Consider the following 24,573-nt stretch of genomic DNA (forward strand, 5'->3'; position numbering starts at 1 on the left):
AGTTATGAATGTGCATGTTTTAACTTTTAAAAAATTACAAAGATTCCCCTTACGCAGTTGAGAGACCAATTCTTATCAATTACCAATCTTTTTTAAAAATCACACAATACCAGGTTATAGTCCAACAGGTTTATATGGAAGCACTAGCTTTTGGAGTACTGCTCCTTCAGGTGGTTGTGGAGTATAATATCGTAAGATACAGAATTTATCGCAAAAGTTTACAGTGTGATGTTATTAAAATTATATGTTGAAAAAGACTTGAATTGTTTGCTAAGTCTCTCATCTTATGGAATGAAATGTTGGTTTCAGTTCTTTCATATGTAAATCGCAGAATATTTAGAAGTTACATTCTCAAGTTAACTTTAACAGTTGGTGTCCTGTCGGCCCGGATGATGCATTGATGGTGTGAGTGCCCTGTATGAGGCTGTCTGTGCCCCAATGTTCAGACTGGTTCTAATCTAAGGAAGTGATTTACAGAATCCTACATGGATTCATGCAGTTTTTGAGCAGAATAAATGTAATTCTATATTAACATATTCACCCCACAAACCTATGTGCTGTGTGGGGTGGTGGGAGGATGGGGAGGCAGGGGTTATGAGTGTCTGTGAGAGTGTGTGTGTGAATGTAAATGGGTATAAGTCTGTGAGAGAGGGCCTGTGTGTGTGTGTGTGTGTGTTCTCGTCTGTCTGTGTGCCTAAAGTGCAATGGGGTCATCTGCAGTGTGACATAAACCCGAGGTCCCGGTTGAGGCCATTCCCATGGTACCAAACTTGGCTATCAGCCCCTGCTCGGCCACTTTTTGTTGTCGCCTCTACCGAAGTCCACCTTGGAGGACGGTCACCCAAAGGTCGGAGGTCGTATGTCCTGGACCACTGAAGTGTTCTCCAACTGGGAGGGAACTCTCCTGTTTGTTGATTGTTGAGTAGTGTCCATCCATCCATTGCCATAGCCTCTGCTTGGTCTCGCCAATGTACCACACCTCAGGGCATCCTTGCCTGCAGCGTGAGAGATAGACAACATTGGCTGATTGGCATGAGTACCTGCCACGTGCATGGTGGGAGGTGTCCCCACGCATAATGGAGGTATCTGTATCAACGTTCTGACACATTTCGCAGCGTCTACTGTGACAAGGTTGTGTGGTGTTTTAATTTATTAATATCCTTTTTATTTAAATTTCAATAGAACTCTGAATATCCAAATGATGTAGGTGGAGCTGACAACCACAGGCTCCAGGCTGACAGCAGCCTGTTTCAGTATGGCAACACACACATACACACACACACATATACAGACACACGCATACAGACCCACCCACCATCCCAATAGTCTCAGCTGAAGGCCGAGATTAACTATACAATAAAATAAGTTTAGTTTTATGTACATGAACAGCAGACTTCATTATCACATCTAGTGAATGCTCAAATTCCTATAACTTTGTTTGAATGTTAACAAGAAAGAAATGTTCCTTCTGAATAGATTTCATTTGCAATTTTGCAGATTAGAAAGGTTTTCGGTTGATTGTATATATAAAAATATAAGAAACAAAAGCCAGTATTGCTATTTGGAATGAAGGTTTGTGCTGTGTTTAAACATTAGAAGCTAAAACAAATATTTTTGAGAATTGCATAAAAACTATAATACAAATGAATATATAGACTATATGGTTTTTTTTTGTAGTATTGCATAAATTTAAAAAAACTCTATTAACTCCATGGTTTAATGTTTCATTATATAAAATGAAAGTGGAATGCCCAAGTCAACTGTGAAATGTGAAAAATATTCTACCTTAAATGCCATCCATTATTGCTTTGTCATTTTTGGTTGCCAAGTCTCAGTTACAAGTGGAATAAGTAATGCATTGTGTAGTCCTCGCTGGATGTTCATGTACGTTAATGCTGGAATTCATACATTAGCCAAAGGCAACCATTTAGGCCTCATCAGTGCCACCAAAGAAAACTAGCTGGTCCTTTAGCTCATGACTTTGCAGGCCTTCCCAGTGCACAAATTGGCTATTTATGTAAGAACAATGGTTATAAATCCAGAACAGGTTCATACTTTATGAAACAACCTTCCTGAAAGCTTCAAAGCTAATGTATCCACATAGGTTCTGCTACCCTGTTAGTAGGTGTTACAATAAAAAAGTAAGTGTATTTTTACTGCCATTTTACATTCCTTCAAATCCAAGAAAATAACCACAAGACAAAGGCCCAGAAGTTAATGAGAAATCTAGCCAAATGAATCAAAGTATTCTACTTCAGGAACAAGCTCTTAAATACTATTCCTGCAGAGACTTTTCTCTCTGTTAACACCATGAGTTGGCAGATGAGGTTATCGTATGGCAAGTTAGATGCAGGGCAGATTAATTTCAAAACAGATTCCTCTATCACCTGTAGGATTCTTATTAAATTAATAGTCTGTTTTCAATGTTTTCTCCATGTGCCCTGGACAGCGACTGGGCACCCAATGCAATCTGGTACGTCCCCTCAGCCCTGCCCCAAATTCAAGAATTCTTTCTTCTAACACTTCAAAGACAGATTTGTCCTGGAAGTTAGATACATCATTGTATTAAAAGTAACTTTTTTTTAAGAGCTTGTATTTTTCCGTTCAAGGTTCTAACCTGACTATACCACCTCATTAAGTTAAAACAGCATGGAATGTAGCCATTTTGACCATTTATACCAACACTTTCAGCATATATCCAACTAATCTGTTTGCATGGGTATGCCACAGTTGACTTGATCATTTCCAAACTAGTGAGGCAATCCGCCAGGCATCTGGGTTCTGTGTTACCGTCATTTGACACCTCGTTTTGCTTGTGTCTGTGTTGGCATATACTTGAGCTATAGTGCGATCTCTCCTGTTGTCACTGTGTGGCTCATACAAAAAGCCAAGTCCCTTAGATAAGATGCCAAAGGCAGGCAGTGCCCGTAGAATCATCCACCACCAGAAATTAACGGTATGAAGCTAGTCAAAAAGGAAAATAAAGGGTAATGACCAGGGGTAAATTTAAAATTTTAATTCAGATTCAGTTAATATGAACTGCAGAGATTACAACAGAATCAGACATGGAGCTTTCCTTGATGTGAACTGGAGGCCATGAAGATAGATACTGAAGCTCCAGAGACTAAATTAGCAGTGATAGACAGACGACTTCACAATATTTCATCAGTGTTAGCCTCATAACAACCATATGGCCTGTGGAAAATTGGATCCACTCAAAACGTCAATTCCTTCAAATTTATTATATTTTGATCTAAGATTTCCCCAATTAGCAAATATGCTAACCCAAAGTAAAACTGTGCATGCTTTAAAAATGAACAAAGTTCCAGATTTTCACCTCTGTTTTCCTGAGTTAATTGATGTGCAGCAAGGCCTGAATTTACAAAGTCATCACTGTTTCTGTGCAAGGAAAGGGAAAGGCCAGAGTTTCCAGTGGATAATGAATAAGAACAGGTTTGGACTATGCAATAGTGCCCTTTATTGTTTAAAAGTCTGTGGAAAATTTGAACAGTTCCAACATAAAAAACAATCAGTTGTACAAGCTGAGGGCAGTTACACACCTGTGTAACTACTTCATGCCTTCGAACAACGTGGGAAAATATCAGTCCCAAAGTTATGCAGAAAGTTGTGGTATATAGCACATAACTTGAGAGTGGTTTTCCTACAATTGAACCATTTCATATACCAGACTAAGTCACTCATTGTATCACCCAGCTCTTAATTTCTGGGGTTGAGCATCACTTAAAGACTTATTTTTAAAATATGAGGATATCGTACTGGCTCCAATGCAGACTTTTTTTTTAATCTGTTAAGTTAAATGCCAAAATAGGTTCCTTCCTCAAAAATGACATGCTAAATCCTCTAGGCACCAGAGAACTGCTGTGGCAAAACTTGTTTCCTGATCCTTTGAGAGGCTTTTTGCAAGTGCCCACTCAACACCCTTCATGTGAGGGAAAGAAACAGCATATAAGCTGAAACTCTTTAACAAGCAGCCTTCCATAATCGTCCAGAGTAGAAACATTGGTTCGGTTCCCTAGTGACCCTTCCTTTTAACTTTTTTAGCAAGTGCTTTACTAAAGCCATGATTTCATACCACATTAAAATGCGAATTGGGGAAGTCTTCTTAATCATGTGATTCCACATCCTTAGAAAAAGTGCCTTGTAATTCAATGTCATACGGCACAGAGGTTGTGCCGTGCATATCTCCTTTAGCTGTTTGGTGATTATTGGGTACGCACAGATAGGACAATACCATGTTTCATGAGATGCTGCCCTGGTGTTTAATGATTAATTTCATATCTTTTACCACCTGAGACATTCCATCCCAATAGTAACTTTTGAGACCATTCATTCATTATCACCATAGGCAAAAGAGAAATACTGTCTCCAGTAGTGCTTAGCATGCTGAAGTAGTCACTTAGTGATCCTATCATTTCCCTATTGCTTATATGACCAATCCTCAGATGAAGAGCTGGCATATGACAGTTAAAGAATGGAGTGGATGCAAAATGGACAAAATGTATAAATAATGCAGGAGTGGGGAATTCGACCCTAACTGTGAACAAGCATAGTTGAGTGTGGGTGGGTTCAAACTGAAAAGTAGAAAAATGAAACATTTAAAAAAAAAATTGGTGCCTGAGAAACTCAAATTAATTTAGAGGAAATGTTAACTGCCAAAATGGATTTATTATAATGTGTAATCATGTCATCCTGTGTTATAATGTTCCCAGCTGTGTGTGTTTAAGTATCAGTAACAGTGAAGACTGTTCTCAGATGTATATAACCCCATTAAATATAAAGGTAACTTTAGATCAGATCATACCTTCTGCCAAATGTGCTTGTTAAACTCCCCTCCCATCTGTTCCCTACTCACTTGGGTAGAGAATACAATAAAACAAATATTGACTGTAGTTATCGACTAATGAATGCAGAGTTACTGCCCAAAGTACAGAATGAATCTTTGGAATTCACCATTGACCTCAATTTTCAACTCTTGAGCACATCTCTAAGTCAAAGAGTTTCATGATGTACAAAAGTAGCCAGTACTTGTAGATTATTAAAAAATTCTCTCTAGAGCAATAAAATCATGGAATAGTCATAAAAAAAGCTCTTCAACTCCATGGTTTGCACTGATGTGAAGTGGCTTTGCCTTTGCATTAACCCAAACTATATAATGTGCTTTGGATGTAAAGTTCCCAGATTTAAGTTAGGAAGTAGATTGGTTCCAGTTTGGTTGGCACCGAGAACTGCAACTACACAAGTGACAGTTCAAAAAGTGTTCAGGCAGCCAGTTGGTTAGGAACTTTTTAAAACTTTATTTCTAATCTTTTTAATGTCAACAAAGGACCAACTGTTCTATGAGCATGTTAACATTAAAATTCAACTGGCAGTCAGATGTTGGCCGCAGAGCAGTACATATTTGTGCTTGCATCCAAGCACTGAGCTCTATTTTATTTATCAAAGATCAGTGTGATCCCAGCAATTTAACCCATGTTAGACAGCTCCATGTGGCAATACTATTGGTGGTATTTCAGTAATGGTATCCAAAAAAACAATTGATGCCTGCATTTGAACAGTAAAATAGTAATCTCATCTTGGCACTCATAGTTTTACCACTGGAATATATGATTAACTATGTCACAGGGCTGTAAAAAATGTGATTCTCTGGAAAAGCGATTTCATTATTTGTTCCGATTTCCCAGAATTGGTCTCCTGTGTACAATTCCTTTCACAGCTTTTGCCTTCAGGCAATAGAACAGGATTGGTCATTTCTGTAATCCTTGAGGACAATATTTAAGATCACTTGCCCTCAACAGTTTTTTTCTTAGCTTGTAGGAAAATGCCTCTGTAACCTGAAAGGGTATTTAAATAATATAATTCAACAAAACCTAGTATGAGTATCAAATTTGGTACAACTGTTGAACAGATGCTGCAGTCACAGTGGATGTTGTGTATCTGCAGAAGCCACAAATATGAATTACAGCTGAAATGGTAAAACAAATAGTCAGACTGTTACGTGATAGCGTGATGTATGGGTGAATTAGAGCACAGCAAATCTTTGTACAGTAGCATGACATGCACCTTTGCCAGCAGTGCACGTCTTTGCTGAATTCTTGAGCTCCACTATCAGGAAGGGTCACAAAGTACTGCAGGATTATGACCCCTAATGAGATTTCAATACTTGGAAAACAATAAAAATTTATGAACTGCATATTTTCAGGGTGTAGTTGCATGGTTATTGTTACGCCCTTTCAGCAAACTTTGCAAGTTGCGATCCAGCTGTTCTACGAGACAGCACAATTTTATTCTTAAGAACCTGGAAGACTGCATACGAAGTGTGCCAAATATTTTCATATTTAATCTCGTGGATTATTCCATTCATCATGCTGTATACCAGTTCTCACTTACTTTGTCACATTTTCCACCACATACTTAATTGTAACTAATTCAATCATTATCTAACTTCCTTTGAAGTCATTGATGTTACTGCATGATGATTTCTTTCCTGTATCCCCGTTTACTTAGTTATTGGCCCCCTCTCATCTTTGTATGTTTCCATTTTTTCCCCCTTCTTGGTATACATGTCTTGCAAGGGTTAAATGAACCAACAATGTTTCAGTGTAACAGACTGACTCACTAAGTTTGTGCAAAACAAATCTCTTGGGATTTCCTGGGTATGCCCTCATGAAATGTTTACAGAATTTTGGACCTGTTGTATGCACTTCATCAAATGACGGGGGATTGGATAAAGGGACATGGCACAAAAGTGTAGGTGTGGTGCAACAAGTTAGTGAGACAAATATGCAGGTGAAATGTTACTTCCTGTTTGGCTGATGCCCTGTAAATTGTTCCATGAAAACCAGTCTTTTGGCATATCATCCAGAATTGAATCTGGCAAAAATTAGAAGTATTGCAAGAAAGAAAGTAAATTTGTGTTTTTTTTAAACAGTGTCAGCAAATAATGCCTATACTGTAAGGTTCAAAAACAGGCTTGAAAATGGCTTAGATTCTATGCTCCATTAATCTGAGTTTCTCAAGTGCAAAGAGAGCACTTAATTCAATTCTGCTGGAAGCTGATGGAAAATTGCCCTTGACTTCAGTGACATTTGTTGTAATATTATAAAAGAACGTCAGCCCTTGGTTTTGACTTGTTAGACCAGAAAAATAGTTAGCAGAAAATTGGGCTCAATGGGAAAATGGCCGAATAGGTTGAAATCCCAGTTCCTGCAGTAACATTGAACCTGTAGTCATGCCATTAGCCAGATGGAGAAAGTACTCTATTATTCTGTTTTACTCTCTCCCTACTTCCCTCCTCTTCTTTGCCTCTCATGTCACATTTATTAATTAGGCTTATCAAAATTGGTACTAATCTGAATATTTTCCGGAACTTTATTTAAAAGGGTTTTGTTCCTTTACAAATACTTGCATCAGCTGCAACAATGCAGGAACCAAAGTGCTGATGTGGCAACGCATATGTTACAGTAATATTGTAATATGCACTATTTCTATTCAAGCCAATGCATGTTATTTCCAAGGCCATGGTATCTAGAAATGTCTTTCAGGAGTCATTGTATTTCAAGTATCCATCACTTAGAGTCATCGTCATACAGATGTACAGCATGGAAACAGACCCTTCGGTCCACCTCGTCCATGCTGACCCGATATCCCAACGCAATCTAGTCCCACTGCCAGCACCCGGCCCATATCCCTCCAAACCCTTCCTATTCATATACCCATCCAAATGTCTCTTAAATGTTGCAATTGTACCAGCCTCCACCACATCCTCTGGCGCTCATTCCATACATGTACCACCCTCAGTGAGAAAAGGTTGCCCCTTAGGTCACTTTTATATCTTTCCCCTCTCACCCGAAACTATGCCCTCTAGTTCTGGACTCCCTGACCTCAGGGAAAAAGCTTTGCCTATCTACCCTGTCCATGCCCCTCATAATTTTGTGAACCTGTATAAGGTTACCCCTCAGCCTCTGACGCTCCAGGGAAAATAGCCCCAGCTGTTCAGCCTCTCTCTATAGTTCAAATCCTCCAACCCTGGCAACATTCTTGTAAATCTTTTCTGAACCCTATCAAGTTTCACAACATCTTTCCGATAGGAAGGAGACCAGAATTGCACGCAATATTCCAACAGTGGCCTAACCAATGTCCTGTACAGCTGCAGCATGTTCTCCCAACTCCTGTACTCAAAACTCTGACTAATAAAGGAAAGCATACCAAACGCCGCCTTCACTATCCTATCTACCTGCCACTCCACTTTCAAAGAGCTATGAAACTGCACTCCAACGTCTCTTTGTTCAGCAACACTCCCTAGGACCTTACCATTAAGTGTATAAGTCCTTAATGTATTTACTTTTTGGGATAAGCTGACAAAAACTGTTTCTGCCTTCTTGGTAGAATTTAAAAATGCTTCTACACTTTAGAAAGGAAAAGTAGATATGTTATTTTGTTTGATGGTTTTGAAATGCAACTCATTTGAAAAAGAATTATTGCTTTAACTAATTTGCCATTTTATGCAGGTCAAAGACGGACTCTTTGAATAGACCAGAATTCCTCAAAAAGAGAGGACCAGGAGAGAAGATTATAGAAAAGAGTTTCACATATGGTTTTATATGTAAGATTAAAGGAGAATAGGATGCATAAAGAAACAGCTGTATTTCTAACTTTTTTTAAAAGCAGAAAATTGCTTCAATTTACTGAAATACTTTAAGCAGATTGTGGAGCAATTTTCAAAATCAAGTTCCTGGAATAAACGTTTGCATGTTTGAGAAGCATATATGGTCAGTTTGGCTGTAGCCATCACCTGACTCTGTCTATCATTTTGAATGATGTGGAGGTGCCGCTGTTGGACTGGGTTGGACAAAGTGAAAAATCACATGACACCAGGTTATGGTCCAACAGGTTTAAATGAAAACACTAGTTTTCGGAGTGCTGATCCTTCATTTTGAAGCATTATGGGAAGACCAATATGACCAGTGTAAATGCTGTAAATCTAAGTTGAAAATAAATGATGCTGTAAATAATTAACAGGTGAGGCAACATCCACGGAGAGTGAAAGTGTTTATAATTCAGGTCAATGACTCTGCATGGCAAGTATGACCAGCATTTCTTGGTTTTGTGCCCCAATATTACCCCTGATAATTTGGTTTTGCATATTAGAAAATACTTAGGAGCAAAACTACACCTTGGAATAGCTTCTTTCCATTTTGTATGCTCTTTTGAGGGGAAAGATCAATTAGAACAAAGGTACAAGTGTTGTTGCTTAGTGCAAACCTTTCTGACTTTCTAAATGCCAATGATATATTAGTTCAAAAATAACTATTCAGCCACAATGTTCATTGGAACGTTGACTGCACACATGACTCCTATCAGTTCAGTGAGTAAATATACAGTAACGAAGACATCCGGTTTTGATCTCCAGACTGATCTGAAATACGTTGCCATGAACAGCACCGTCCATAGGAATGAACTTAACTTCATTGGTTTGGTTAAGGGATAATAGCTAAGAACATCAATATTCTCTGATGGGAAATGCTTGATCTGATATTCTACACATGCTCACTACATCGAGAGCAGTCAAGCCAAAGGGCTGTGATTCAGAATCCAGCATTTTCAGGTATCTTTCAAATGCAGTAGGCTCATGGAAAGAGTCAAACACCATGGAATTGCTGTAGAAATTCAGCAGATCTGGTAGCACCTATGGAAAGAAAGCAGAGTTAATTATTTGAGGCTGACCTTCAAAACATCAGAGGATGTCAGGGGTCTATTTGGATGAGCAAACCAAGATGTGTTGTATAATGATTTTGTGTTCTTGTTAAGTAAGGGCAAGTTCATTACTGTACAAGGTAGACCAGGAATAGATGAACTCTACTCAAATGCAAGTGAGCTCACTCTAGTAAGCAACACCATCACTTATGTTCGCCTACATTGCAATTATGTTGCTGTTTCAAACTTTTTCAATGATGTATGTATGAGAAGAACCTTGAATACAGTTTTGTTAAAACATACATTTGTTAAATATAACCATTAATAATATTCATCTCATCTGATTCTTGTCTGTCGAATTTGCTAATCTCATCTGTAGCATGAATAATGCACAACAGATTGCTGTAGCAATTCTGGCTTAAGGATGGTTCCAGTAGCCAAGTATCTCATCCATAACTGTTGTAGATAGGAATAAGTCCAGTTTGGCAAAAGTAAAACTAAGAAGTGTGGATGCTGGAGATCTGAAACAATCAAAACCAGCAATTGGTGGAGAAACTCAGCAGATTGGCCAGCCTCTGTGGAGAGAAAGCAGAGTTAACATTTTGAGTCCAGTGACCTTTCTTTGGAAAGTTCTCCAACTTCTTTTGTTTCAGAACTAGTTTGGCTAGATGGTGATGCTCTTGATGACTGAGTAGTTTCTAACAGTCACTGTTGAGGCTCGTAGCTGAACAATGGCTATTTTGCAACATAGAGGAAGGCAAATGCAATGTGGGACAGATTTCCTACTCCTATACTAAATTCACAAACTTGATTGAGTTTTTTGAGGAAGTAACCAATAAGATTGATGAGGGCAGAATTATACACATTGCTTACATGGACTTTAGTAAAGCCTTTCATAAGGTTCTGCATTTTGCGCTGATTAGAAAAGTTAGATCACATGGGATTCAGGGTGAGTTGCCAGTTGGATACAAAATTGGCTTTTCGGCAGGAGACAGGGAGTGATGGTGGAGGGTTGTTTTGGACCAAAAGCCTGTGACCAGAGGTGCTTCACAGAAGTCTGTCCTGGGTCCATTTTGTTTGTTATTTATATAAATGATTTAGATGACAATGTAGAAGACCCATAGTTAGTGAGCTTGCTGATGACACCAAACTTGGTGGTATCGTGGACAGTCAAGAAGGTTACCTAAGATTACAGAGAGATCTTGATCAATTGGATCAATGGACTGAAGGGTGGCAGATAGAGTTTAATTCGGATAAATGCAAGGTGTGGCATTTTAGTAAAACAAATACGACAGGACTTATAAAATTAAAAGTAGGTCCTGGGATAGTGATGTAGAACAGAGAGAGACCTAAGGGTTCAGGTGCATAATTCTTTGAAGTTTGCATCACTTATAGATTCGGTGGATAAGAAGGTGTTTAGCATGCTTACTTCATTGCTCAGACCTTTGAGTGTAGGAATTGGGACATCATGTTGAGGTTGTACAGGACGTTGATGAGGCCTCTTCTGGAATACTGTGTCCAGTTGTAGACACCCTGTTATAGGAAGGATATTACTGAGCTGGAAAGAGTTCAGAAGCTAGTTGCCAAATTATAGTCAGGAATGGAGGGTTAGAGTCATAAGAAGTATCTGGAGAGGATGGGACTTATTTCACTGGAGCATAGGAGGTTGAGGATGATCTTATACAGGTTTATAAAATCATGAGGGGTATAGCTGAGGTGAATGACTGGTGGATTTTCCCTAGGGTGGGTGATTTCAAGACTAGGGGACAAATTTTAAGGTGAGACATATGTGGAGCAATTTTTTTGTACAGAGTAGTTCATGTGTGGAATGAACTTCCAGAGGAAGTGGTAGATACGATGGCAGCTATAACATTTAGAAGACATTTTAAGTAAGTACATGAACAAGAAATGTTTGGAGGGATATGGACCAAGCACAGGCAAGTGGGACATAGTTTAGTTTGGGAGTATGGTAGGCATGGTCTGGTAGGACCGAAGGGTCTGTTTCTGTGCTGTTTGACTATGACTGTATTGAAAGATGTGGGAAAAATCAATATTGGAGAAGGAAAAAAATGGGTAATTGAATATTTTTATCAATTCTGTTAATATAATTGTCGAAGTATAATTCACTGTAGTCTGTGTTGTTGGCCTTAAGTTGCAGGCAGACAGCGTTGTTGTGGCTGTAGTTAGCCCCAGTTATTTACACCTGTGAAAAATAGTGTGTATGTACTGCAGAGGGCACAGTCTGATTATTGTTCTGAGATTCAGGTCTAGACAGGCCAGAAACCTTTGTATCATCTGAGTAAACGCTGGGGAGATGCTGGGTTTACAGATCCAGCCAATCAGCATTGTGGCCATAAAAGCCACCCACTTGTCAGGTGCTGGGGGACTGCAGCTGCAAAATGTGCTGGAGGCAACTGCTGAAGTTCCCAGAAAATGCAGAGAACAGTTCTTAGCAAGATGTTTGTGTGTAAAGTGCCTTTCCACAAAAGGTCCCAATTGTTCCACTGATGCCTGAGCAGATTATTAGCTGCAAAAACTGAAATATTTATGAAAGTTCGCTTTAAAAAATGTTTTGAAGCTCCTTTTTTCTTGTATTTTGTAATGCTGCTGAATTTTTATTTGTTGTGTGTAATACATCATTTTCAATGCATTTGATCTGGAACAGACTAGAAAAAAGATGGAGTTTATATGTTTAAAGCTGACATTTTGATCCTTATCACTGGTGCTGCAGCACAAGAGGTATGACATGTATTGGTACAATAGGAGTGCAAAAAAAACACTGTTTTTAGGGGAAACATAAAAAAGTCACATTCAAATACAATCTTTCAATGTTTAAAAAGCTCAGTCAATAAACATTGGTTTGTTCCAATAATACTGCTGTATTAAACTTGATTCAGTAAGGCAGCAATCCCTCTATTTTGCCTGCTCACCTGAAGCACATCACAGCCATGTCAGTCAGAATTTTTTTCTTTCTCTGCACCACCTGTGAAAAGTTGGATGAGGCAGTACAGATTCTTTGACCTGAGTGAACCTAGCAAATTCAATACTATTATTTCCCTCCTCTCTCAGATCCAAATTTGAGAGATTTTAGCACCATCAACATTTTTATCCCAGCAAGGTCTCTAGCAGCAGACTAAAAAGATTACTACACTAAGAACTCTCAGTGCATTTTCTATTTTACAAATCTCTAAATTACATGGATGTTTTTCTGTGCCAATAGATTAGAAAAGGAAACAGAACTCAGTTCTCCAACATAAACATTGCGAAATGACAGCAAAAGCTGTAGAACAACTTATGCTCTTTATCTGCTTTGGAGACTCAGTTAGGTTACATTAAAAAGGCAATCATTTCCCACTGAGGGTAAGCCAGGTCTGGCCACAAATACATCCTTTAGATTTGTGTGTCGAAATTTGCTCTTATTTAAAGGAAATCAGGTGTCGTCTTAACAAGCCAAATCGCATTTGTCACGTCAGCATAGTTGAATTCTTCTCTGTTTAAAGCAACTAATTTATTATCTGTTTAAGTATAAATTTTGCAATGTGTAAACACTGGTTAATCTCCCTCATCCCAGACCTCAGCCCACCCAGTCCATTCTCCACCAGCTTCCTAGTAGGAAATTCTTTTAAAACTGTCAAGGATCGGTTCTCTAAATGAGTCTCACTGGTCTGTCAAAATTGTCAGGTTAAACTGTTATTGGGTAGTTTTGATCCCACTTTACTGTGATTTTATATACTTTATTATAGTTACAAAAATTTCCACTTCTCTCTCAATTCTTCAGTTGTGATTAGTGTCACTGGCCTTGAGTAATTTCATATCTGAAGCCGTTGTCGCCCCCTTCCCACTCCCCAGTGAATGAAAAGGCACAGTTCAAGTCTTTCAGTAAATAGTCTGTACTTTATCTCAGAAAGCTCAGAGGAAAATAACCAACTAAGGACAATAAAGTCAGCACACCTTGATGTTTCTCTGTCATAGTTTGGCAGCTACAATATTGCTACATGGAATCAATTTAGATATAAAGCTTCTTTGCAAAACATACTTAAAAAGTTTCTCTTTTAGGTCTGCTCATCTTATTTTCTCTACTGCAGCATTTGCAGACAGCTTTAAATTAGAAAGCTGCAGACAAACATCAAGAACAATGATTTAGCTGTATCAGGGGTCTCCAAGAACCATGAAGACATGGTTTGTGCTGCAATGTGAGTCAACAATAAATTGCAACTTTTAAAATAAAGTAAAAATTATGAATTGTAAATGATGACTTCTTGATTCAAGGATTTCAAATGTGGGCCTTTCTGAGTAAGTTGCTGAGTAAAGTCAATTGTGTGCAGCCAAACTGAGCAATGCTTATTTCCACAAGAAAGTATTTCAATATGCCAGTAATTTAGGGAATGAAATTCCTTTTTGACTATTTTTGTGAGATATGTCTTGGGTCTCCCTCTTAACCCTTGAACTCTCTCACCTTTTATTAAGATATGCACTTGGAGGAATGATGGCTTTTGTTTTGAAATACCCAGTTTGTTTCCATGTATAGGGAAATTCTGATACAATATTTAGGATACTTCTAGAATAGAAATGCTTGTAATTTATGCAGCCAGATGTTGTATTTATGCCTTATGCCAATGTCCATTGATGAGCATAATGCTCTCTATTTAGACATCCAATAGCATCTGCTTTAGGTAGACCTCATCTGCAGTCTATAACTCAAATTACAAGCTGATAATACCATCAGCAAAGCAACAAGATTTCTCCTTAACAATGAGAGTTGAGGACTGGGAAATAAGCAGTGGAGTGACTGTCAAGGGGGCTGAATTAAAAGTGTGTGAATTCAATGTTAAATTAGATACAGAAGAGAGAGAAAGAAACATTGGATTGTGAGAGTAATAGAAATTACAGAGGAAAGCTAAGGGGAAAAAGTAAACATTTTTTAAATTTATATTTTTAAGCTCTCCAAAAACAATTTGCAGACTAAAGGAATAAGATTCTTTATTTTAATAATAGTTTTCCAAGTATTTGGTGACCATTAACAATTATCAAACGATTAAAAGTGTATTTCCACTACTGATCATGAGATTGAACTATCTGTGACAGGTTTTGTTTGTATCTATCACACAGCTGCAGCGATTTTGAGATATTAAGTACACATCAGTGTGGGGGAGGGGAGCCAAAGTGATAGTGTCCCTGTGTCTGGCTCAGAACAATCATGTTCAAGTCCTGTTTGCTCCAGAGATATGTAATAATGTTTCTGAACAGGTTGATTAGAAAATACCTACACATCAGTGGTGAAAACAGTGAAACATTGTTCCCATCGTCAGCTCTGTAAAAGCAATGCAACTTGGACAGCATCTTTTGGGTACTCAGATTTAACAATACAGTTGCTCCTCGTCTGAAGTTACAGTACAATTATGCTTAAATAATACTGAACTCCATTAGTTTGAGTAAGATCCAAATATCTTTCCCTTTTTAGTTTATCATAAGTTGTCAGCTCATCTGTGCCATCCCATCACCGTAGTAATGTAGAACTGAAGTCTTTCAAATATTATAAAAGTACGTTTTGGGATGAATTTATAAGGCATTTCTGATCCATGGGATAACATTCTGTATGTTGATGGCAGCAGCACAACAGAAGCCCTAAACGCAAACGAGGGCAGCCATGACCAGATACTAGAACAAATGAACACAAGAAACATACTGAGTGGAAGAGTCATGGCATCTAACACTGATCTGATTTGCAGTGTGCCATTTTATACCTCATTACTCTGTTAACTGATTCCCAACCAAACATTTTAGCTGCGTAAGAGGCCCATCACCAGTGTTATTTAAATTGCTAAGCATCCAAACTCTTAAGTGTGGTGATTTTGTTACATTTGCAGAGTTAACAAAACTGCTCTGTTGTGTTATTGGAGGAGTGTTGTGAATTTTTTTTCATTTCAAGACTGACACTAGATCATGACAAGAAGATCAAAGGCATTGTTTTGACTCTAGGGAGAAACCCTCCTTAAGGTGTGATCTCCCTTATGGTGGTGAGGGGGGACACGATAACAAAATCAAAAATATGGGCAACAGTAAGCCATTTGGTCACTCGGGCCTGTATCACCATGCAATAAGGTAATAGCTGATCTGAATTGTTACTTTAACACAGGGTTCCTCTTTCCTTCCTGTGCCCAAATCTTTAGAGTTTTCATCCAGTTATGTGTCCAGGTTGATGATGGTCAGCTGTGCCTCCACAACCCTTACTATCATAATACCACAACCCTTAGCATCAGGCATTGAGAAGACTCCTTTGGGGAACAAGAGGCAGGTAGGGGATATTGGGGAGCCATTTGCTCAGGTTCAGCTGCCCATGAGTAAGCACAAATGTTCTTCTTTCTATAAGATATCATCCCAATGTCTCAACTCTTCAGTTGCTCCAAAAAATACCCCACTTTTCAATCCATTTCTGTGCATCAACATAGCGTTCACTCAGTCAAAATATTGAAATGAATGTTATTCCATAACAGCAACACTAGAATAATTTAAAAACAAAACACTGAACAGATCATTTTTGTGTATTCCCTTAGTGTTTCTCCTCTGTGTGACTTTGAGTGCCTCTGTGTCACTATGTGATGCTGCTCTAATGTTTGCACTGTAAATCGCGAAGGACTGTTGGCATTCATTGGTTAAGACTTTGGTGGATTACCTCAAATAGCAAGGCACTGAAAAAGCCCAGTTTCAAATTGTACCTCAAGCTGCGTGGCAGCATTCTGGTCTGGCAAGAACCAGCCAAGAGCGTTGGCAGAGTGGCCCTTTGTGAGGTCTTTGGAAGCATTGCTGTCAAGGCCTCAGGGCTAGAGTCCAGACATTAACTTCCTCCCATTCCCTACAGAGCAGGTGATTCAACACATGCTGAGGAAACTTTGTGCCTTTCCATCTACAGAATCAATTAACCTCCTCGTGACAAACCAGAAAACCTAAAAGCCGTCTCTATTCACCATTTCACCACTTCCTGTGCTTTTGTTTCTCGCCAAGTCTTCCTCAGAGAGTCTGCAGAACCTTTAATGCAATTTTCCTTTTAAGAGGACAGGCTGCCTTTGACAGATATAATTGAAATACCATGGTAGGTGGGCACACTGCTGAGCTCATTTTAGACTGTGGAGTCAGCCAGCAGTTTGTTCCATGCCAATCAGCAACCTGAAATGGTTTGGATGAGGATTAGTACAGTTTTTATATGCTGCCTGTTTCAATGATGATGGGTCATCATCAACTGGCCATCTTCCTTCCCTCCTCACGGGCAGAACCCTTTTCTGAAAAAATTGAGAAGTGTATGGTTCAAGGTGACCATCTTGACCAATTCCATTTTTGAGGTGTACAAGAGACTATTACCATTTCTTCCTTGCTGCAGTCCCCACCCACCACTACCCCGACCCCTGTCTATGAAATAACAATTCTTTGTTCAATGCACTTTCTCAAATTCAGATACGTCTGAAGCACAAATTCATGCCCAATTTCTTCGGAGACAAATAACATGCTGAGTTCTCCAGTTCACAGACTGCGTCTTGCCCTTTTGTGGAGGACATTTATTAAAAGTACACCTCATTCTACCTGCCTGTGAGAGTAGATTTTACAGACTTTTACCAAAGCTTCCGCAGTGAATTATTTCTGTGGTGGATTAGCACGTTTGTGTCAAGTGCTGAGTGCTCCTTTGATATTGGCATACCAGGTTAATCAGACCAGTTGTGAATATATGGATTTGCCTTGTCATTTTTCTTTCTGCTCGCCTGCAAAATGTTCTGAAGATTTTGTTGATTTATTCTGGCAAAAAAATTGATTTCTATTATATCAACCATCCATGGCCTTGAACTGAACTGATGATACAGAGGAATGCAAAGCATAAGCTATCTACGATGAAAGGCTTATTGCCTATAGAGCATCCCAAAGAAGCAATAGTGAAAATATTAATATAATATAAGGAAAGATAGCAAAATATGAAATCGACGTTTAATTAAGCCTTTGTCATCTCCTTTATCTATCCATTGTTACAATTCTGATGACTTCAAGTCTCTTTAAAAGTCTGTACTAAATGGTTTAGATGGTCCTTGAAGAACAGTGAAGAAAAGTAAATGAAATAGTTAAATGGAAAATGCATCTTTCTATTAATAACTCAATGTGAAGCCTGTCTACAGATAGCATTTTCACCATGTCGGGTGGCACAGTGGCTGAGGTGGTTAGCACTGCTGCGTTTCAGCACCAGGGACCCAGGTTTGATTCCATCCTTGGGCGATTTGTCTGTGTGGAGTTTGTGCATTCTCCCACTGTCTGCATGGGTTCCCTCCGAAAGCTCCAGTTTTCTCCCACAATCCAAAGATGTGCAGGATGGGTAGATTGGCCGTGCTAAAATTGCTCATTGTGTCTAGGGATGTGTAGGCTAGGTGGATTGGCCTTGGGAAATGTCAGTATGCAGGGATAGGGTAGACAGTGTGGGTCTGAGTGGGATGCTCTTCATCGGTGTGGACGTAGTGGACCGAATGATCTGCTTCCACACTGTAGGGATTCTATGATACAGTATTTAATTATCACAACTTTAAAATATTATCAGTTAATATGGTGCAAGGTAAAGCAGAATTATTTTCTCTGTGCTCAGATTTTTATATAGACCTCTTTAAAAAAGATGAAAATGTATCTTTTATTATTATAATAAGATGTCTAATATTCTGCTGAGTGTTAACCTTAATTATACTTATGGAATACTTTTAGTGTAATTATTATTACATATTTTGCACTTTGCAACCTTAAGACAAAAGTAGATATACTAAATCAGCAGGAGGATGACAGTGAAGTAAAAACACCAATCAAAAAATATAGAAAGACTGAGTTCAAAGAAAATATTTACATCTAGTAAGACATTATTGTTCCTTGAGTCATCTTAATGCAAACTTTAATGTTTAATGAATTGGTATCATTCTTTTCATTACCCAAAATACCAAATGAAAGAAAATACCACTGATAATCTGTATATCCTTCATCAAATGTATCTATTTACAGTACTCACCTGCTGTAACTAAGGTAACAAAATAATCTTGGTTATATTTCCGAATCATATCTGCACACTGTTCTTCAAAACATATATGTTGTGATAGTTCCAGAATTCCCTTGTTCAGAAGCAAAAGTATTCATATTTAGGTTTTGTATACAAGACAGTAGCCTCATAAGGAAATAGTTATGTCCAGGGGAGGTTTTTGTGCAGTGTGATGCACTTTAAAGCTGCATGTGTAAGCTAGTAACAGGGAAACTGAAGCTTTAATGGAGCAATGCTTCGTCTGTTTTCGTTCTTTTCAACTCATGGTTTGGTTCTAGGAATCCTTTTCCTGAAAACATTGACAATACACCAGGTGGAGCAGGCAGGTTTCATTATGCTGAAAGCTAAGAGCATTTACACATTTCCTTTGTTGTTTCTGTGGTCTGGGCACTGGCTAGCATTGGGGGTTGCTGAAGGTTTCTCTGTTGATCCTTGCTGGCAGCAGTCGTCAGATAGCAAGATGGATCCAGCGCTTGCAGTGAGTGATGAATGGCGACAGAGGTGGTCATTCATCTCCTGCTTAGAATGTGGACAAAAACTAAAGCAGTTTTGCGGAAGACATGTCAGCAAATGTGATAATTTTGTAACCTGTCAGTAGGACAGAGAGCAGCCCCTTTGGAGTGTCGGGAGGAGAGTATTACTGATTTGTCAAGTATCATTTGCAATCAGCTCCACGTTTCACTTGTTTAGTGAAAAGTTATGCCTTCCACATATTTTTTTATTTGCTTTATTTGTAAATACAAGATATTAAGAACTAAAAGCAGAAAATGCAAGAAATGCACAGCAGGTTTATCAGCAATAGGAAAGAGAAAAGACTGATTAATATTTAAGGTGTGTAGATCTTTGATCAAAACTATTTTGCCAAAGGTTCCACACCTGAAACATTAACCTGGCTTGAGTCTTTTCAAATGATGGTCCAGACCTGCTGTGTATTTCCAGCATCATCTGGTTTTATTAGAGAATTTCAGCACGTGCAAATTTTTCCTTCTTTTCTATCTCTACTGGGTATTTAAGAATTTGACATCCATATAATCGACAATAATTGGATACTTGGTATCTTTGTGTACTTCATTTTATAAGAAGTGCAATGTACTCGTGGCTGTGTGTTTCGTCTGTTTGTTTAATGTTCACTTTGAAAGTAATTTTCAAATCAGAAGCTCGCTGTGTTCAGCAAACAGCAGGAATTAAATCCAATATGTGTATTTTCATGTAGAAATGTAAAGGTATAAACGTGCTGCTATTTGATACCCCAAGCTTCAATACTATTCAGTAGTTACATCTACATGAGCACCTTCAGTCTGCATATTATGACATCTTTGATCACTAGAGTTAGCTGAATAAGGATTTTATGTGTTGCAAATTCTAATGTTTTTACTTCTTTTCTTGTTTCCTTCCTCCTATCCCCCTTCTAAATTCCCTGTCTAGGATCATCCAGAACCGGATCCTCATGTTTATCCTGGGTGCCATCATTCTTCTCACCATTGTGCTGGCCATTTATTTTGCTGTCACAGGCCACTGATACGTCTCTATTCTTCTGTGATTAATAACGACAAACTGCTTGTTCAGTGTAATTAGGACAAATTGGTCACATGAATCATCTTCTTGCACTGACAGATTCTTCTCTACTGCGCATCGACACCAGTGCAAGCCAGGCAAAAATGTTTTTTTTGTATCATTGTTTGCTTATTTCCTTTTGTTGTTGAGAAGGTGACTTTAGTGAAACTGGGATTGTGAGGAGTTACTGCATGTTCAGTACTAGTAGAAGGAAAGTAGAATCATTTCAAGTCCTGTTGTGATGGGATTGTATGTTGGTGTGCTCCAGACCTTTGTGTATGTGTGTACAATCTGTCAACAGCTTGCAGGTTATATCTACAGAGGATAAATGATGGGGAACTGTGGTTAACTAAAAAATAAAACATAGAATGACGCCCTGACATGCACAACTCCCAAGTCCAAAGAACAAGTAGATTGCTTAATTTCTGACGTCATATTGATTTAGAATTTAAGTATGCACCTAATTAATGATTGTGACACTCCCTCTCACACAAATGCATCATGTAACATTATGGAAAATGCAGTCAAATATTTAAAATAAAATTGGAAATAAATCACTAACCTTCAGGTCTTTCTTGCAGTAATAAAGTGCAATATAATTAAAAGATGCTAAATTGCAATTAAAATGCTGAAATATAAATCAACATTCAAAACGTTGCTACTACAATTTTAAATGCTTCATATAAAGACAAAAAAACCCAGAGCATGCCTGACGTCAGTTCATAGCTACACGATGAAGAGCATTTGATATTCTGTTTAAGGCAGGCTGAATTGTCTTATTTTGGAACTGGCTTGGTGGGGGGCTTTCTTTGCTTTTGCTTCAGAGCTGAGAGCTTCAAAGGCTGAAATTAATAGTGAACAAAATTGTGCAGATCTGACCATCCCATGTGGGTAGAACCCATTGAGGTTATCATTATCTTAAATTCTACCAATTCGACAAACCTCATCAGATAATGACCTCTATAGTTTTTTATTACCATGGCAGCACAGATTGTCAACCCCACAGAAAAAAAATTGCATTCTTCACAATACTTTTTTTTTCTCTCCATTTTTTTAAAACCTGTCAGATCATTTCAGTATTTCAAACCTGAAGAAAACAGCCTGCCTGGAAATGTATTTGAAGTTGTAATAGTGTCAAAAAGTCACGGTTGACTGACAGATGTCAGTCCCAGTGGACCTCATTAAATCATAAAAACTTGACAAGAAAATAATTGTGCATCAGCAACAACCTGGCTGCTGTTTAAACATTTTATTTTGTTTCATTATTAGGATCAACTATTTTGTTCATTAAGAAATTGCATTAAACAACAGTTTTGTGGCTAATGATCTGTTCTGGGTTTATGTCTGTTTTCTTTAAACATCAGCTGCGTCATGTGGTTTCTTTGCAGTCGTGCTATCATCTGGCAGAGATCCACCACTCAGAGCTGCGGGTGCCATTGGAATATAAAATGGATTATTCATTACCAACCTCCTTGTGACTTATTTGGTTTCATGTAGTGGTTGAGGGTTTCACTGTCTTCTGCGGAGAAGATGAAAACTTGTCAAAAATAGGTTATATCTTATTCTCGGGGCAACAAAATCAGTGGGTACACACATGCTTCAATGTTTAATGAATGCAGATTTTAACCCCTTTACATGACTTTGACTGTGAGCTCTGCATCGACAAAGAAACCTCACTTTAAGAAAGAACTGGTAGTTAATTGGCAATCTGGAAGTGTGTCATGATTTATAAATTACTGCTAACTTTAGGTTATATTTTCTAATAATGAGATATATCAAAAAATCCATACATATTTATACACTTACATTTCCACACGTATTAAAAAAAAGCAGGCTTAATTATGTGTGAATTTTGGCATTATTGTAATGACCGTTTGCAGTTGAACATTTTCTGGGCATTTATTTATTCAATCGATTTTGTACAAAGAGCTATGGAATCTGTCTTTATGTTTGCTTTCTCCTTGGTGTTCCACATTAGATGTATGGAATGTGTACTTTATTTAATATATCAATTACAGTGTTACATTCCAAAAAAATGAAGTGTTTGTGTCACCTTTTTTCCTACTTTATACTGAGTGATCACATTTCAAAGCCTGCACTGTACTATACCTTAAGTGTTTTTTTTCTTCAAATTCAAGGATTTTGATAACCCAAGTGGATATATGCTGTCTATTGATTTTTTTTTTTACAATGACTCCTGGATAACCTATTTTCTCATTCATTTTTAAAGTGAACTCGTGAGATTTTAAAGCAATTCTGCCCAGACTCTGAAAATCAAAATCCCTCTTTGACCCCTGAAATTCTAATCCCAGCATAGATCACAGTTGTTGAATATTATCTTTTTACAAAGCTAGTAAAACAAAAACGTCCAAATCACTAGATACACTAGGTCATGACTATGGCTTTAATTATAATGCAAAGGATCATTCTTTATTATTTAAACACATCAAAAATGATACTGTCTTTATTTATTTATATTTAGTTACAGCATTTCAGACTGTTCAAAACTTGTTATGAATTTAGATATATCTGATTATCCAACCCACAATAACTTGTGCATTCTTATAAATAACTGTATGGCTGACACGTATCTTTAGATCTGGCAGCAACATCTCACTGCATAAAGCCTAACATTATATTCACTCTACAGGTCAATAAATAATACGTCTATGACTTTAGCCGATTACATTACTTGCTCATTTTGCAGTATTGATTCATTAAATTACACGGTAACAGGAATGGGCCATTCAGCCCCTTGAGTCTGTTCTGCCATTCAATAAGATCTGATCAAAAAATGACACCATGTTGTTAAAATCCATTTTAATTGACTTTGTACTATTATATAATAAACACTTTGGAGCACTCAGCTTTTTATCATTGTAAACAGCTCAACCTCTTTTGTCAGTCATGTTTGTCTTGAAAGAAATGTAGGAATGTTTTTTTATAGACAAATGCAAGGGTGAATTTGTAATGATTCGTAGTGCTCTCCAAATGAAAGATTTCCAAGAGCTGGGCATGAGATGAGTTTCAAACTTTTGTTTCTGCCGACCATATTCTAGCTCACTAATCCAAGCACTAGCTCTACCTCACAATTTGCATGTGTTCTGAAAACTTCAGTGAAATTTCAAGGAGTGGACATATGCTAATATTCAAGCATATTGTGTGTATGTATGGTGTATAGAGAGTATTAAATAAAGGAATACAAGATACAAAAAGTATACAGACATGTCATCAGCCCATTGTGATTTCGATGGTATTGTCTAATACGGATTTTAACATCTCAAAGGAATACCCTTTGGCCCATTGCATATTTACCAGTTTAGACCAATTTACTTGCATTTTCCTAATTTTTTTTTCAAATATTTATCAACATTTCCCAAAACTATAACTGGTTCTGTTTCACTAATATTTATAGTAATCAGAACTACTCTTTCAAATTTAAATATGTAACTTCGTCATTTATTCATTTGGTATGATCTTAAGTGTATAGTTTTCTGGTCCCTGACTCCCAAACCAATGCAAAGATTTTTTCCTGGTATCATTCATTTTTGCATGCTCCTACTTGTCTCCATCTTACATAGAGCAGATCCTGGGTTGGATTTTATGGAGCCTGTTGGAATGCCCATGAAGGCAGGCAAACATGGAAAATGACATGGATTCCCAGTGGTGGAAAAACTGTAAGTGATGAAGTCGCCATTGGGAAGGGAACAAAACTGAATTTTTGCTCAATATGCTTAATTGGCACTTATATTTGATTTAAAAGCAATTCAACGTGATTTAATTTCACGTCTGTGATTTGCTTAGCTCCTGCTCATTGAACATGCCTTCAGCAACTTTCCCAGTGAAAGCTGGTGACTTATGGCTTCCTTGTCTCATTGTGTAGGTCTTTTGGATTTCCAAGAGACTGGGTTCTCTAAGTCATAGGATACATGATTGATCTTGGAGACTTCTGTGTGTAAAACCTTGCTGTAATGGCACACTGAGAAATGGAGCTGCCTAAAAGGAAATTCAGAACCCAGAAGGACTGAGTCCAGAATTTAAAGGGGCAGTGTACGACTCCTTGAAGTTACATCACAGATCTGAGTCCCTAAGGGGTAGACATTTGTGAGGAGAAGAGAGTGGTAACATAGCCCATTCCTGTAATATCCTCAAGCACTGGAGGGGAAGCTCTGGATGGACTGTGATATCTCAGAACCTCTGTTGGACCTCTTGATGCCACTGAATGTTCTTTTATGAGCGGTGTCTTCCCTGGCCCT

General features: G+C 38.0%; 1 protein-coding gene across 2 annotated transcripts in view; it reads left to right on the forward strand.

The window, feature by feature from the left end:
* The window catches only part of vti1a (vesicle transport through interaction with t-SNAREs 1A), a 353,121-nt gene extending 330,829 nt beyond the window's left edge, over positions 1 to 22,292 (forward strand). Inside the window, exon 9 of one of the 2 annotated variants that reach the window (XM_060842086.1) lies at positions 20,189 to 22,292. In XM_060842086.1, coding sequence (XP_060698069.1) covers positions 20,189 to 20,282 — 94 coding nt within the window. In that variant the 3' untranslated portion in view covers positions 20,283 to 22,292. The remainder of the gene's footprint in view (positions 1 to 20,188) is intronic. The other variant, XM_060842087.1, reaches the window with a different exon arrangement.
* Positions 22,293 to 24,573: the final 2,281 nt, after the last annotated feature.

The sequence above is a fragment of the Hemiscyllium ocellatum genome, chromosome 22, assembly GCF_020745735.1.
Source record: "Hemiscyllium ocellatum isolate sHemOce1 chromosome 22, sHemOce1.pat.X.cur, whole genome shotgun sequence".
NCBI lineage: Eukaryota > Metazoa > Chordata > Chondrichthyes > Orectolobiformes > Hemiscylliidae > Hemiscyllium > Hemiscyllium ocellatum.